Here is a 13,406-nt window from a genome sequence, read left to right on the forward strand (position 1 = left end):
TGTTGGAAGAAGCAGAGCTTACTTATCTTGGTAAAAGCCCACAGCAACAAACATCCTTAGGGTGCAAAAGTCTTAGGAAGGTTCAAACTGGCATCCACTGTCCAATAGCATGGTATTTTCCCTGGACCTGATGTCCTTCATCTTGCAGTCACCTTTGACATCCTTGTATTCCCTTCCCCACTCTGCAGATCCAGGTCTGAACGAGGATGCTGTTTTGGCAGCATCCTGACCCCGGGGTCCCGGGCCAACTTGTTGCAGCACAGCAGGGTCCCCATGAGACTCTGTGGCGGGGACTGGGGACTCATTTGGCACATGGGGGACACCAGGCCCTGCAGGAGCTACTGTGCTGGCAGGGGGAAGGAGAGGGATCCAAGTCCTGGGATGCACACTCATCTCCCCAGACCACCCCAGACCCCTTCCAGCACCCTGCCACCCTAACCCACCCTGGGCTGAGTCCTCCAGCACCATCTCTGAGGTGGCCACACTGCTGAGAGCAGCTCAGTGACAGTGGTTCTCATGAAGAAACCAGCGCCGGGGGAAAGCAGGGACTGTGCCAGTAGCTGAGGTGGGGGGCTGCCTGCGTCCCCTCCCCGCCGTCCCTGACCGGCCGTACTATGCCTCTGAGGAGTGCTTGGCTCCACCTTCCACCCTTCCCTCCCCCGGTACTAAGTAGCAAAGCCAGCTAGAGACATCCAGCCAGGGTATTAGTAAAAACCAAGCCTCCCTCTAGGAATGGCACTCGCCTGAGAGCCTCCCCGCGCCGTGCGCCCCGACACCGCCGGGGCCGGGAGGGAGAGCAGGGCGGCTTTTGGGATACAAATCAGAGCCCTCGCAGGACCTGTCGGACACCGCAGCCAGCAATGTAAGTTCCCTACCTGCGCTCGCTGTCACGCACGCCTCCTCTCGCACATTTCCCCTCTGCTTTCTCTTACTTTTTTTTTTATTTCCCCGGCTAGAGTCCCTGTCACCCTCCGAAGCTGGAGGACTGGCAGCCCTTGCCCTGCGCCGGTTCTTCCTCGGTTAAGCAAGAGGCACGCTGTTGTAGCACTTCTTTTTTCTTCTTTTTTTGGTCTAATTTCTTACTTCTTATTTGTTTATTTCTGTATGGGGGGGGGGGGGGGGGGGGCGGATAGAGAGGCCTTTATTTTTAGAATGTTTCTTTCTCCAAGGGGGAGGGGGGGAGACCTGCTGCACGGTGGCAGGGACTTTTAGGGGTGACTGCAGACAGAAGGAGAGAAGAGGAATGTATGGGGCAGGACACCTGAAGACTTGGCTTATCTTCAAGTTAAACTTGGTTCGCGTTTGTATCTGTGTATTTATGTGTGAATATGAACGTGTATCTGCACACTACACATAGGCAAGCATGTGTGTGGGGACAGTGTAGATGTCTTGTTTTGGTTTGTGAGCTGCAAGAGGAGAGTGAGGAATGGGGTGGGGGGTGTTGGACGTTCCTGCAAAGGCACTTCCCCACAGCTGGGATCAGGATCTTCAGATGTGGATCCAGGGCCCAGGCTGTTTCCCTGCCAGGTGGTGCCACCCGCTCAGTGTCCCTGGTAGCTGGAAGAGAGGTCCCTTCGGGTTTATTGATAAGGTGTTGGTGATTCCCCTCCCACACATCCTCCTGAGCACTGCAGTGGCATTTCACTGCAAGTCTTCAAGAGAAAAGGGCACTTTCCCACATAACTTTTGTGGCTATTCTCCCCATCCCACTCCCCATGGGGAGCTGCACCCAGACAGGATGATCCATGTCTCTCTCCTTTCAGGTCCCTAACCTCCCTTATCCCTCTTGTAGCAGGCTCCTCCACACATGCCAGCTCCAGATGATTGCAGAGATAGGGAATGATATCCCAATTAATGAGGGGCCCCAACCCATCCCCACCCCCATTGATCACGGGTTTTGTGGTGTGCACAGCAATTGCTTGGCTTGCGCTTTTATTGAGCAGCCCCTGTCTTGTGGTCAGCTCTTCAGAGACCTTGGAGTCCCTTCGGATTTGGTGGTTGCTTCTTCAATTCTTTCTTTCCCCCTTCCTCTTTCCTTTCCTTTCTTTCCTTTGTCTTCCTCCCTTCCCTCCCCAGTGAGAAGAAAGGCACCAAGAAGGAAGAGAGAAAGGGCTTGAGAGCAACAATGGCTGATGACCAAGACCTTTCAGAGGTGGAGATGAGCCCAGTGGGCTCTGACGACCACCACTGCCTCTCGCCAGGACCCTCTATGGTGTCGGACAACTCTCCACACCTTGCCGGCTCTGGGAACGGGGAGATGGGGAAGGTCAAGAAAGAACAGCAAGACTCAGAGGCGGACGATGACAAGTTCCCGGTGTGCATTCGCGAGGCAGTCAGCCAGGTGCTGAGTGGCTATGACTGGACCCTGGTCCCCATGCCTGTCCGGGTCAATGGAAGTAACAAGAGCAAGCCCCACGTCAAGCGGCCCATGAATGCCTTCATGGTCTGGGCACAGGCTGCCCGGAGGAAACTGGCTGACCAGTACCCACACCTCCACAACGCTGAGCTCAGCAAGACCTTGGGGAAGCTCTGGAGGTAAGAGCATGTGGGTAGAGGGGGACAGTGAGGGCTATGGTCCAGAGGTGTCCTGGAGAGGACTGTGCAGTCATGTGGAAGGATGGAGACTTAGTGGGATGGAAGAGGTGTCCACAAGGGAGACTCCCTTCCTTGAGGGAACTTCCTTCCTTGAGGGGAGTCCTCTGGTGTGAGACATGGTTGGTGACTGGGGCAAGAGTGGTGGTTGGATGTAGTGAAGACTTCCCCAGCAGAGCTCACCTCCATCCTGGACAACATCCCTTTCCACACGTTTCCCACTAACTTCCCCTGCTGTTCTGAACCAGGATACTCTTGTCCTGGCCCTCACCTGCCTAACTTCCAGGTGAAATGTTGTTTTCTTGGCTCACCCCTCTCTGCGCTAGCAGGAACTGGGTTGAGCCACATCCAGCTTAACTCACTGGTTGCTGCCTGACACCTGTCTGAACTTGGGCACCAACACCAACAGGGGTTATTTTCTGCACAGTGCAGTTGGGAAACCAAGTTACAGCTGAGGAGGAAAATTAGGTGAGGGGAGTGGGAGGCTCACCTGTGCCCTTCCCAGGACAGTCTCAGTTGTGGCAGGCTGTGCAGATACAGCAAGAGAATCTGCTAGAAAGAGGGAGTAAGGCTTAGCAGAAAACAGATCTTCAACAGTCCCAGCCTTACCAGGCCCTTTTGCATCATACTGGTTCAAACCAGCCCTCACCTCCCTTTGCACCCAGAGAGGTGGTCTCCTTTCTGCCCAGCACACATACACTTGTCCTTCTGGCCTCACTAGTTTGTTGCAGCCATTTTCATTTTGGCTTTGTGTAGATCCCCAGGTCCTTTACAAGCCATCCCCAACCTACTCCTCCTTTGTCCAGCAGACCAATGGGCTCCACTGATTGACTGCAGCTGGCCCATGGGTGTGCAGAGAGCTGTTGTGCCCAAGCCAAGCATGTCAGGCTGGCTGTGGCATTTCTTTCCCATCTGATAATCTCTGCCCACAACCAAATCAACCCTTTACAAACACTGTCTGCCACAAGTCCCCAGCATTGTCCCCTCTCCTCGCCTTGCACTAACCAACACAAACCAAGGCTTGTGCAAATAGCTCAGCTCATTCTCTCCTGCCCTACTGGCATTTCATGGGGACATTTTTCCAAGCAGAAGAAAGACACACCCCATCCAGCAGCTGATGCCAAGATCTCCTCCTGGCTTCAAACTTCCTTTCTTGCAAGAAGCCCTTGGACATTAAGCTTCTTCCTGTATGTCAGCCTGTTTGCCCTTACCCAGCACTGTACAGTGTAACCCCAGCAAGGGGATTTCTTTGGGAAAGCAAAGACAGAGCATGACTGATGGTGTCTCATCTGATGCTCTTTCCCACTTTGTTCACTGCTGCCTTCCCTTCTTCTTACCATGGCACTTGCTCCTGCCTGGAGCTCTGCTGCCAGCCTCTAGACCATGAAGCTATGCTGGAAGGGGTGTGTACATATGGGCATAATCCACCTTTTTTGTTCCCAAAGCATTACTTCAAACCATCATTCCTTTAGTGCAAAACACTGGGATGTTTTAGAGCAATAGCCTCCCTCCAGACACTGCATTTCCCTTGAAAATACAGCAGAGCACTGGGACCCTCCATAGGTATTGCACTCAGAGCACAGGGAGATGCAGCCCATGGCCACATTCACGCACCCGACTGCCTCCCTGCTCCCAGGGCAGGGCTCCCACCACTGGCCACAGGGGACACTGCCTCTGGAGAATGGTCAAGGTGCCTGGGTGATTCTTAGGGCTGTCAGGGAGTGTGGATCAGGCAGAGAATCTCGTGGAATCAGGCCTGGGGTTGATGAGTTCTGCTGGCTTTGCCACCTGACTGCTTTGCTTGAATGTGTTTCCTCTCCCACGTGTCCCTAGTGCAGGCTGTGGCTCTCTCCAAGGTTGTGTCAGCCCCTGTGGGGACCATACAGCAGAGTAAGTTGGGTTATGGATGAGGCTGGTGTCTGGCCTGGGTAGGATCACATCTGTATGTCTCTTTTTCTGAGGCTGGGGGGAAAATACAAACTTCAGAAGAGGCCACACAACTTCAGAAGAGGTGTCCCAAAGGTTACCAGGAGAGTAGCCCTGTGCCTTTCTTTCTAGCTCTGGTATAGTTGGACCTTCCTCCACTGAGGTTCCCACTGCCCTCATCTGTTCTGTCCCCAACATGTATCTCCTATGTGTTGGTACAACAGTTGGTTGCTGCTCTGTGTGGTTTTGTCTCAAACATTTGACAAGGGTCCCTGCAAAGGGATCTGCCTCCCCACCCAGACTCTACAGCCTACATAACTGGTTCCTCTGGAAAATGTGGGTGACTTATTTCCACTTGGGCTGCTCTGAGCTTATACAGGTAAAGAGTATGTCAGGCAGACAGATAAGTGCTGGTGAGCAGGGAGACTTCTTGCAGACAAGCACTAAACCAACCACATCCTCAGGGATTGGTGTGGAGTGAGTATGGCAGAGGGCAGGAAATCTTCTTGAAAGGCAGCTGGCAGATGGAGCAACAACCCCAGTGCTGTGCTCCTCTGCAAAATGGGCTGCAATGGCCTGCAATGGCCCAGAGTTTGCTCCAGCTCTGTGCCATCACCATATCCTCCACAGGCTGGGAGGGGCTGTAAGACATGCACCAGTGGCCTCACTCCCTGGCCCCAAATGCAGTGCTGGGGGGCTTATGACCCCATCATCTCCCCAGTCTGCAGCCATTTAGGGTGCAACCAATGAACCCAAAGTACTGAAAAAGAAGGAATGAAGGTTTCTGTGCTTGGCAGTCATGAAATCTTGCCCTGGCTGCTTTCATTCCCTGGGGTGGGGCAGGGAGCTGCTCTCAAATGGAGGCTGGCTGCTGAAAATGTCGGCATGACTCTTGGCCAGAACGCCAGCCAACACCACCTCCGGGGCTGAGCACAGGGGAAGCACGGGAAGAAGGGGAGGAAGGCTTAGTAAGGAAGAGTGAGGGGATCTGATGGAGGGATCTTCACAAGGGGGTGGCAGTACCCAGGTAATGGGGTCATGCCCACAAAATCTGGAGATGTGGATGTGCAGGAGACCCCCCTGAGCTGCTTTCCACCCCTAGCCAACCCCTGCCTTACATCAGCCCTGGTGCCCAGCTCCATTGCTGCACTGACTCATCGGCAGCTGAGTCCCAGCACAGGGTCAGGCCTCTGGCCACCAAGCCAGTTGCCTGGCACGCAGTATGGTGCAATGCCAGATGGCAGGAGACGCTGCAAGAGGCAGGAAGATTTTGGCCTTTCTTTCTCCTCCCAGAGTGGGGCGCTGGCTGTTTGCCCCTCTCCCCTCAGCTTGGGGGTGAACTTTCGGTGTCAGGGAGGGTAGAGAGGGCTTAGTTAAGCCCCATGAAGGGCTTTGCTCTATGATCCATAACTTCTCTGCTCGTGTGAGATTCCTTTGCATTGTGGCCTGGGGAGAGTAGGGGGCAGGAGGGGGAGGGCAGGAAGCAGTGAAATCCAAATCCCCCCAAATCTCCTGGCCTTTGCCTGCTCGCACCAGTTTCACTTTGCTAAAGCCGCTTTGAGCTCTGATCCCAGTGGGAGGGAAGAGCGAGCAGGCAGCCTTGGAAAGGAAAAGGCAAAGACATGGGGAGTGGACTTGGCATTGTCCTGCTAGTGGCACTGCCCATGGGGAAAGGTGAGGTACTCAGGGATAGCTGGGAGGGCAGGAATCTGACTCCTGCATAGCCTCGAGCAGCTCTGGTTCTTGCTATCCACAAGATGAATCTGTGAGGCTGAGCTTCAGTCTCTGTAGGAGGCTTTGCTCTGAATTCACCCTGCAGGTCAAAGCTGGCTGTGCAGCCTATAGCCCTCTCACTCCAAGAGGTGCCCACATAGCAAGAGACCTTCCATTCCCAGCCACAGCATCTTATTAGCTTTAGCACTACCTGGCCTGCAAGTGCAGGCCAGGAGCTGGAGCCTGGCTGAGTTGCAGTGAAGTGTCCCAGGTTGTCCCATGGAGATGAAACGTTCTGCAAGTATGAAGGTTTTGCCAAGGCAAGATCACCTCCCAGGCCACGATGCCTGTGAGGACTGGCCATGATATCCCCTTGGAGGGATGTCTGGAACAGTGCAGGCTGAGGGATTAGAGTCCTCCAGGACGTGTGAGCATGGTGTGTGGTGGCGGGAGGGAGACAGGAAAGCTGGTGTTGGATTCATGGTTGCTCAGTTGCTTTAATCTCCGAGATTAAGGCAGTGCAGGAATGCTGTGTGCGGCCGCGACCTGCTCCGCTGCCTGGAGTGAACCCAGGTCAACACCACAGCAGGTTCCAGCCCGTGCCACACACCTTCTGGCTGTCAGCAGAGGGGATGAACAAGGACCAGGGGAAACAGACGTGCTCAGGAACTGATCCATTACTTGCTGGTGACCCCTTTGATCCCCTGCTATATTTATCTGTGTGCTCAAGCCATGCCTCCTCTTTGTCTTCAGTTTTTCAGGCCAGTTCAGGCCCAGGTAGTTCTTTTGCTGGGGAGAAAAAGGTGTCAACATCTGAGTGTTTTATGCCCTTTGGGAGCCCTGCAATTTCTATTGGCTGTAAGAGGTGTGAGTTATGGGAAGACTGGTCCCTTCTGGGAGCACTGTTTCCTGGTTGGAAGCAAGATGACCTCAAGTCAGAAGAATATTTGGGGGGGGAAAATCATAAAATGAAACCAACATGCTTCCAGCCAAGACGCTGCAGAAGGCTCAAGCAATGAGGCTGATCTTATCTTCGAGTGCTCTGAATCATCCTACCTGCACATTTCACCATTTCCTCAGAGAGCCCATCTTAACTAGAGCAGCCCATGATCTGGCAGGAACACAGAGAAGGACCTTACATTTCTGCAGTTCCTTTCATCCAAAGACCAAAGGTCATCTGTTTCTACACTGTAGCAGCTAGAGTTTTAACAACTGCTCCCCTGAGTTCAAGAAGGGATGGTCCTTTGTGTTTCAGCCTTTTGCATTATGCATGCCTAAGGTGAGCAGTAGCTCCAGGAACAGCAGGATACCCTGTTTCCCTGCCTTTGAGGTGGTCTTTAATTCCGTTCTAGGATATTACAAGATGCTTAAAGTCCTAGCAAGCCCCATGCAGCCCATGCAGCAACATGGGTACTCTGGAGCCAATACCAATTGCTGCCATTTGTGCTCAGGAGACCCTCAAACTTAGAGCAGAGCCTATGGAGAGGTGGGAGGTTCAAGTGGATTAAATACAGTCTGGGGAAGAGTAAGAGACATGTGGGGGAGCACTACAGGTAGCAAGGGTGTGCAAAGCTGCCTCAGCCCAAAGGATGATCCCAACTGCCCTTAATTTGCCCAGAGTCTTTGTCCAGCTTTATTTCACATGGCTATGAAAGGCTGTACTTGGCCTTTGGGCAATGTAAGAGAGGTTGTTCCTGAGGTGAGATGCATCATGCACCTGAGAAAGAGGAACCCAACACTGGCACCAACCAGTGTCAGGGCTCCAGAATTAAGGAGGAGAAGGTAAACATTGATGTCTTCACTGAAACACTTCCAAGCTCCTCCTGTTGTTCTGGGAAATACCTTCAATGGGGCACCACCTGGACTTACGTGCTGCGTCCCATGATGCTGTGTTTAGGTGTGGGGGTATTGTGACATACCTGCCCTGTTCCTTCTCCTCCTCTCTTCTTTACCACCTTGGCCTCTGCAGGCTGTTAAACGAGAGCGACAAGCGGCCCTTTATTGAGGAGGCAGAGCGGCTGAGGATGCAGCACAAGAAGGACCACCCTGACTACAAGTACCAGCCCCGCCGGCGGAAAAACGGCAAGGCCACGCAGGGAGAGGGAGAGGGTCAGGTGGAGGGGGAGGCTGGAGGGGCTGCTGCCATCCAGGCTCACTACAAGAATGCCCACCTGGATCACAGGCATCCCGGCGAAGGGTCACCAATGTCTGACGGTCATCCAGAACACTCCTCAGGTGAGTCCCAGGTCTCTGTGAACTTACTGACAGGTTACAGACAACTCAGAGTGAAAGCCTTAGTGATGTGGCTCACACCTTGCTTATGGTCCAGCAAATTCTGCTGGGATCAGTAGTATAAGGACACACCTGGCTTTCAAGGGCACTTGCACTCCTCTGCTCAGGCAAGATATTGTTGCACCCTCCCTCTTTTTCCACAGGATGATATTAGAAAGGTTTGGTTTTCACTGGCTGTTTCTCTCTCCCTCCACTGAAGCCTCCAGCTGGACAGTTACTGGCATACTGGGAGGAACAGAGCTGGGCTGTGCACAAAGCCAGGCATAAAGCAGTATCTCACCACTTCTCTCTCTTTCCTCCTCAAAATGTTATTCACATCGCAGGTCAGAGCCATGGGCCCCCCACACCTCCTACCACCCCTAAGACCGAGCTGCAGGCAGGCAAAGCTGACTCCAAACGTGAAGGGCGTTCCCTGGGGGAAGGAGGAAAGCCACACATTGACTTTGGCAATGTGGACATCGGGGAGATCAGCCATGAAGTGATGTCCAACATGGAGACCTTTGATGTCAACGAATTCGACCAGTATTTGCCACCCAATGGACACGCTGGCCACCCAGGCCACGTTGGTGGCTACGCAGCAGCGGCAGCTGCTGGCTACGGCCTTGGGAGCGCCCTGGCTGCAGCCAGTGGACACTCTGCCTGGATCTCCAAGCAGCATGGAGTCTCCTTGTCCACTGCCACCTCCTCAGTGGTGGACTCCAAGGCTCAGGTGAAAACAGAGGGGTCTGCCGCTGGAGGTCACTATACTGACCAGCCCTCCACCTCCCAGATAGCTTACACATCCCTGAGTCTTCCTCACTACGGTTCAGCCTTCCCCTCCATCTCCAGGCCACAGTTCGACTACCCGGACCATCAGCCTTCAGGACCCTACTACAGCCATTCCACCCAAGCCTCTGGCCTCTATTCTGCCTTCTCCTATATGGGACCTTCCCAACGTCCCCTTTACACTGCCATCTCTGACCCTGCGCCCTCTGTGCCACAGTCTCATAGTCCTACACACTGGGAACAGCCTGTGTACACAACTCTCTCCAGACCATAGAGAACGAGGAATGGTGACCAAAGCAGCGATGGAAAGGCTCCAAAGAATCAGCGCAGGCAGAGTCGTCTCTGAACTCCGAGGTCACTCAGTGCCACACAGCCACCAAAACCTACTGAGTACACAGAGGTGCCTTTCCTGACCCCGGCTATCGCTGGCTCACCCGCCTAAAGGAAGGTTTTTTGTCCTTTCGCCCTTTACCGATTTCACGCAGGCCACACAACTGGCTTGTGATGCTTTATTGGCCTTCTAGATGAGGAGGATTCTAGAAATGGAGTGACTGGTTTGTGGTGGGTTTCGTTCTGCAAACCCTGGACTGTACAATGAGAGACTGTCCTTTCCTTCCCCTTCTCCAGCCCACTCCAGGGAGTTAGCAAGTGTTCCCAACACAACGGCCAACGCTTCGTCACCTGCTGCGGGTGAAGGGCAGCAGCTCAGCCTTGGTGAACAGGTTATGGGAGTGGGAACGGCATGGCTGGATTCCTTGCCATCAGTGTCATGCAGCAGTCCTGCCTAAGATTCACACATGCATGAATCTTGAACCCCACTGGAAGACCAACCTATGCTTGCTTTCCTGCTGATTTCAACAGCTGCATCCTAGCTTTTGTCCCCGTCTCTTTCTCTCCACCCCTTCGCTCTGTTTAATCTCACCCTCTTTCCTGCATGGAGATTTCAGGTTTGCCTGACCACCTAGAACTCAAGAACTGCAATGCTGGTCTTAGTGTTACTCATATCACAGCCTCTCTGTGTGTGCATGCTCATGTGTGGAGGTGCAGGAGAGGTGGGGAAGGACCAGTGAATCATTAAGGTGCTGTGGGTGAATCCTCCTTTCTTATGATTACCCTGTATTGTTCATTTATGTCTGGCATTTTTGGCATTTCAGTCTCTTCTAATCTCTTCAGTATCCCAAATGACTTCTGAGCACACTTGTTCCTCTTCCATGTCTGACTGTGCTTGCCCAAAACGAAGAGGCACCAAGAAAGTTTCTATGCACTTGCCAAGACCCTGAGCTGATTCCAATACTCTCTTTGAAGTCCCACTCCACACTCAGGCTGCTGGTGTGTGCACCCCCACTTGTTTATTCATCACATCTTCCTTTCAGTCAACACCTCCCTCCTACCTGCACTGAGGATGGAAAGATACTCCTGCAGCTTTAAGCAAGGGAGCTACACACCTGACCACAGATGAGTGTAAGGAACAGAAGCCTGTTTAGGTGTAAAGACATATGTTTTCCTCTTAGCGTTTCAAACTGGAACTGACCAGCTCTCACAGTTCTGAGCAACCTCCTGTTTTCAGTCCAACACCCCAGGACTACTTATTTCTCCTTTGTCACCTCCAGGACTGGGGTGGTTTGTCACGCCAGGGAGTGAACTGGCACAAAAGTTGCTGCAGGAAAAGATGACTCCTGGCAGTTGATGGCAGACACGTGTTGTGGGGCCTTCTGATGGATATTCCAATCTAGAAAGATAAAAGACTTTGACCCAACGTGGACTGTATCCCTCTGCTGATAGGACTGTCAGATGCCCTTCCTGCCTCCCTTAGCTATGGATGACTTATACTTGTGGTGTCTGAAAAGATGTAGAATGTTTGCTCCTCGTACGCATGTAACCTCTTCCAGCCCCGTCCCCTTATTTATGCAGGTAGCACCTTCCTCACCCACCTCCCCTTCCCCGGTCTCTATGCTGTCCTAGCACCATTAACTCTGCATTAAACATACGGAATAATAAACTTAAAAGTTTCATTTTAACGTGTCTGGGCTTTTTTGCCCTCTTTCCTGCAAGTCTCTTTTCTCCCCCAGTAAGTTTATGCTGGGTCACACAACCATCACATGGATTTGGTGCACGGCCTTCCTCTGCCTGTCATGAAGAACACGTCCAGAGAAGGGCCACGAGGATGAGCAGAGGGCTGCAGCACCTCTCCTATGGAGGCAGACTGAGTGAATTGGGGCTATTCAGTCTAGAAAAGAGAAGGCTCTGAGGGGACCTTATTGTGGCCTTCCAGTATCTTAAGGGGGCCTACAAGAAAGCTGGGGAGGGACTTTTTAGGGTGTCAAGTAGGGGGAAATGGAACAAAAATAGAAATGGGTAGATTCAGATTGGATTATAGGAAGAAATTCTTCACCATGAGGGTGGTGAGACACTGGAACAGGTTGCCCAGAAAGGTGGTAGAAGCCCCATCCCTGGAGGCTTTTAAGGCCAGGGTGGCTCTGAACAACCTGATTTAGTGTGAGGTGTCCCTGCCCATGGCAGGGGGGTTGGAACCGGATGATCCTTGAGGTCTCTTCCAACCCTAACAATGCTACGCTTTCTATGATTCTAAGAGGAGACAAATAGAACTCTGATGGGCTTACCAGACTCCTTCATGGAGATGAAATATCTTCTGCTCATACCCCAGCTGCAGTCACCCCTTCAGGGAGAAACACAGTCACCCTGACTTCTGTTCATCAGCTAAGACCGAGCACATGCAATTAAGAAGAGCACTGTTCTGCATGTGCTTCATCCAATAATTTCTTAGTGCAATTGCTAGTACTCTCCAGAATAGGGGACTCAGGTTTCTTCTCTTGGTTCCTCATCACCAGGTGGCAGATGGTATACCTTCAAAACAAAGCTTCCCTACACACACAAACTTGTGTATTTTGGAAGCAGTCATGTGTTCAAGAAACACTTGGCACTTCAGGACATGGTTTAATGGCCACGGTAGTCTTAGGCTGATGGTTGGACTCGATCTTGGAGGTCTTTTCCAACCAAACCAATTCTCTACAACTAGTTTCTCTCTAGGAACTCAAATGCCCAGTCTCTTGCCTCCCACAAGCAAGAACCTAAATACAGACACTCAGAGCACATTCAAGAACAGATGTATACACCTTCTTGCATGGTGAAGAAGACATCCTGGGTGTAGTCATGTCCTGAAGGTGTTTGGAAAGAAAACATACAGCAGATACTGGTCTGCTTAAGAACATCTCTCAAGGCCAACAATAGCAAGGTAGGATCCCAAACCCAGTTAACAACAACTACAAATTGATTCCAAAGGGTTTCAATGCTGATGCTTTGTGACTGATCCAGTGAGTTTGTGTTCACTAAATGTTTTATGAGTGAGGAGAGTAAGCAGGACTCTGGAACATGTTCAAAGCTTTTTACAACTCATAGCACTATTTGGATAAAGTCCTGTATCAGCAGCAGAACAGCTTAATGGATCTAACAATGGTTGATGACAGCTAAAGACCTCCATGCAAGAGGATAGTAGACATTCACTGGAGAGGAGAAGAAATCTCTACCTTAAATTAGAGGTTGTGGGAAGAGTCCAGAAAGGAACTACTGCACTGTGGAGCTAGTCAGAAGCATGTGTGGGGAAGATGGGTAGCCATGATGGAGTTAGGGACAGGAGAACTGATCACAGGTGTGGGAGAGAGAAAAGACACAGTGTGGATGAACAAAACAGTGGGAAAATGAAGTCCTTAACCACATGCAAGCAACCTTCTCCAGCTCTTCAAAAAAAGCAAATTAAGAAAGCGAGTGGGCTCTGTCCCTTCTCTCTCTGCTGATTCTCTCAGGGGAGAGGATGCCTCCTCTCAGCTAGGAGGGTCGCCACTACTAAGACAGGACTGAGAGCGCCGCTGGTAACAAAGGGGTTAACCACTCCTCTGCAGCCTAGCAGGAGCTGGCCCGGCATCCTTCCCTATCCCTTTAATCGTATCTGATACAGATGCAAGGCTGGGGAGGGGAGGCGGGGAGGGAACAAAGAAGCCATTTAAACAAATTTCAAAAAAGGGAGAAGAAAAGGGACCCCCGCGCTCCATGGCAGACGCCGAAAGGCCTGCACAAAGGCACCATTTCAAGGCTGAAATTTC

At 52.1% G+C, this 13,406-nt stretch overlaps 1 protein-coding gene across 1 annotated transcript; it reads left to right on the top strand.

The window, feature by feature from the left end:
- Positions 1 to 1,857: 1,857 nt before the first annotated feature.
- SOX10 (SRY-box transcription factor 10) lies at positions 1,858 to 9,562 on the top strand. The gene is made up of 3 exons (XM_054386475.1): positions 1,858 to 2,535; positions 8,201 to 8,466; positions 8,847 to 9,562. Exons 1-3 carry the CDS (start codon positions 2,126 to 2,128, stop codon positions 9,560 to 9,562), a joined length of 1,392 nt encoding a protein of 463 aa, XP_054242450.1. The 5' UTR covers positions 1,858 to 2,125.
- The last annotated feature ends 3,844 nt before the right edge of the window (positions 9,563 to 13,406 follow it).

This window comes from Indicator indicator, chromosome 14, assembly GCF_027791375.1.
Source record: "Indicator indicator isolate 239-I01 chromosome 14, UM_Iind_1.1, whole genome shotgun sequence".
Taxonomy (NCBI): Eukaryota; Metazoa; Chordata; class Aves; order Piciformes; family Indicatoridae; genus Indicator; species Indicator indicator.

Bases quoted from the DNA above. Each gene is read 5' to 3' on its own strand.
- SOX10 (XM_054386475.1), top strand. From the start codon at position 2,126: ATGGCTGATGACCAAGACCTTTCAGAGGTGGAGATGAGCCCAGTGGGC. The intron at 2,536-8,200 runs GTAAGAGCATGT...TGGCCTCTGCAG, and splicing joins ACCTTGGGGAAGCTCTGGAG to GCTGTTAAACGAGAGCGACA. The intron at 8,467-8,846 runs GTGAGTCCCAGG...TTCACATCGCAG, and splicing joins TCATCCAGAACACTCCTCAG to GTCAGAGCCATGGGCCCCCC.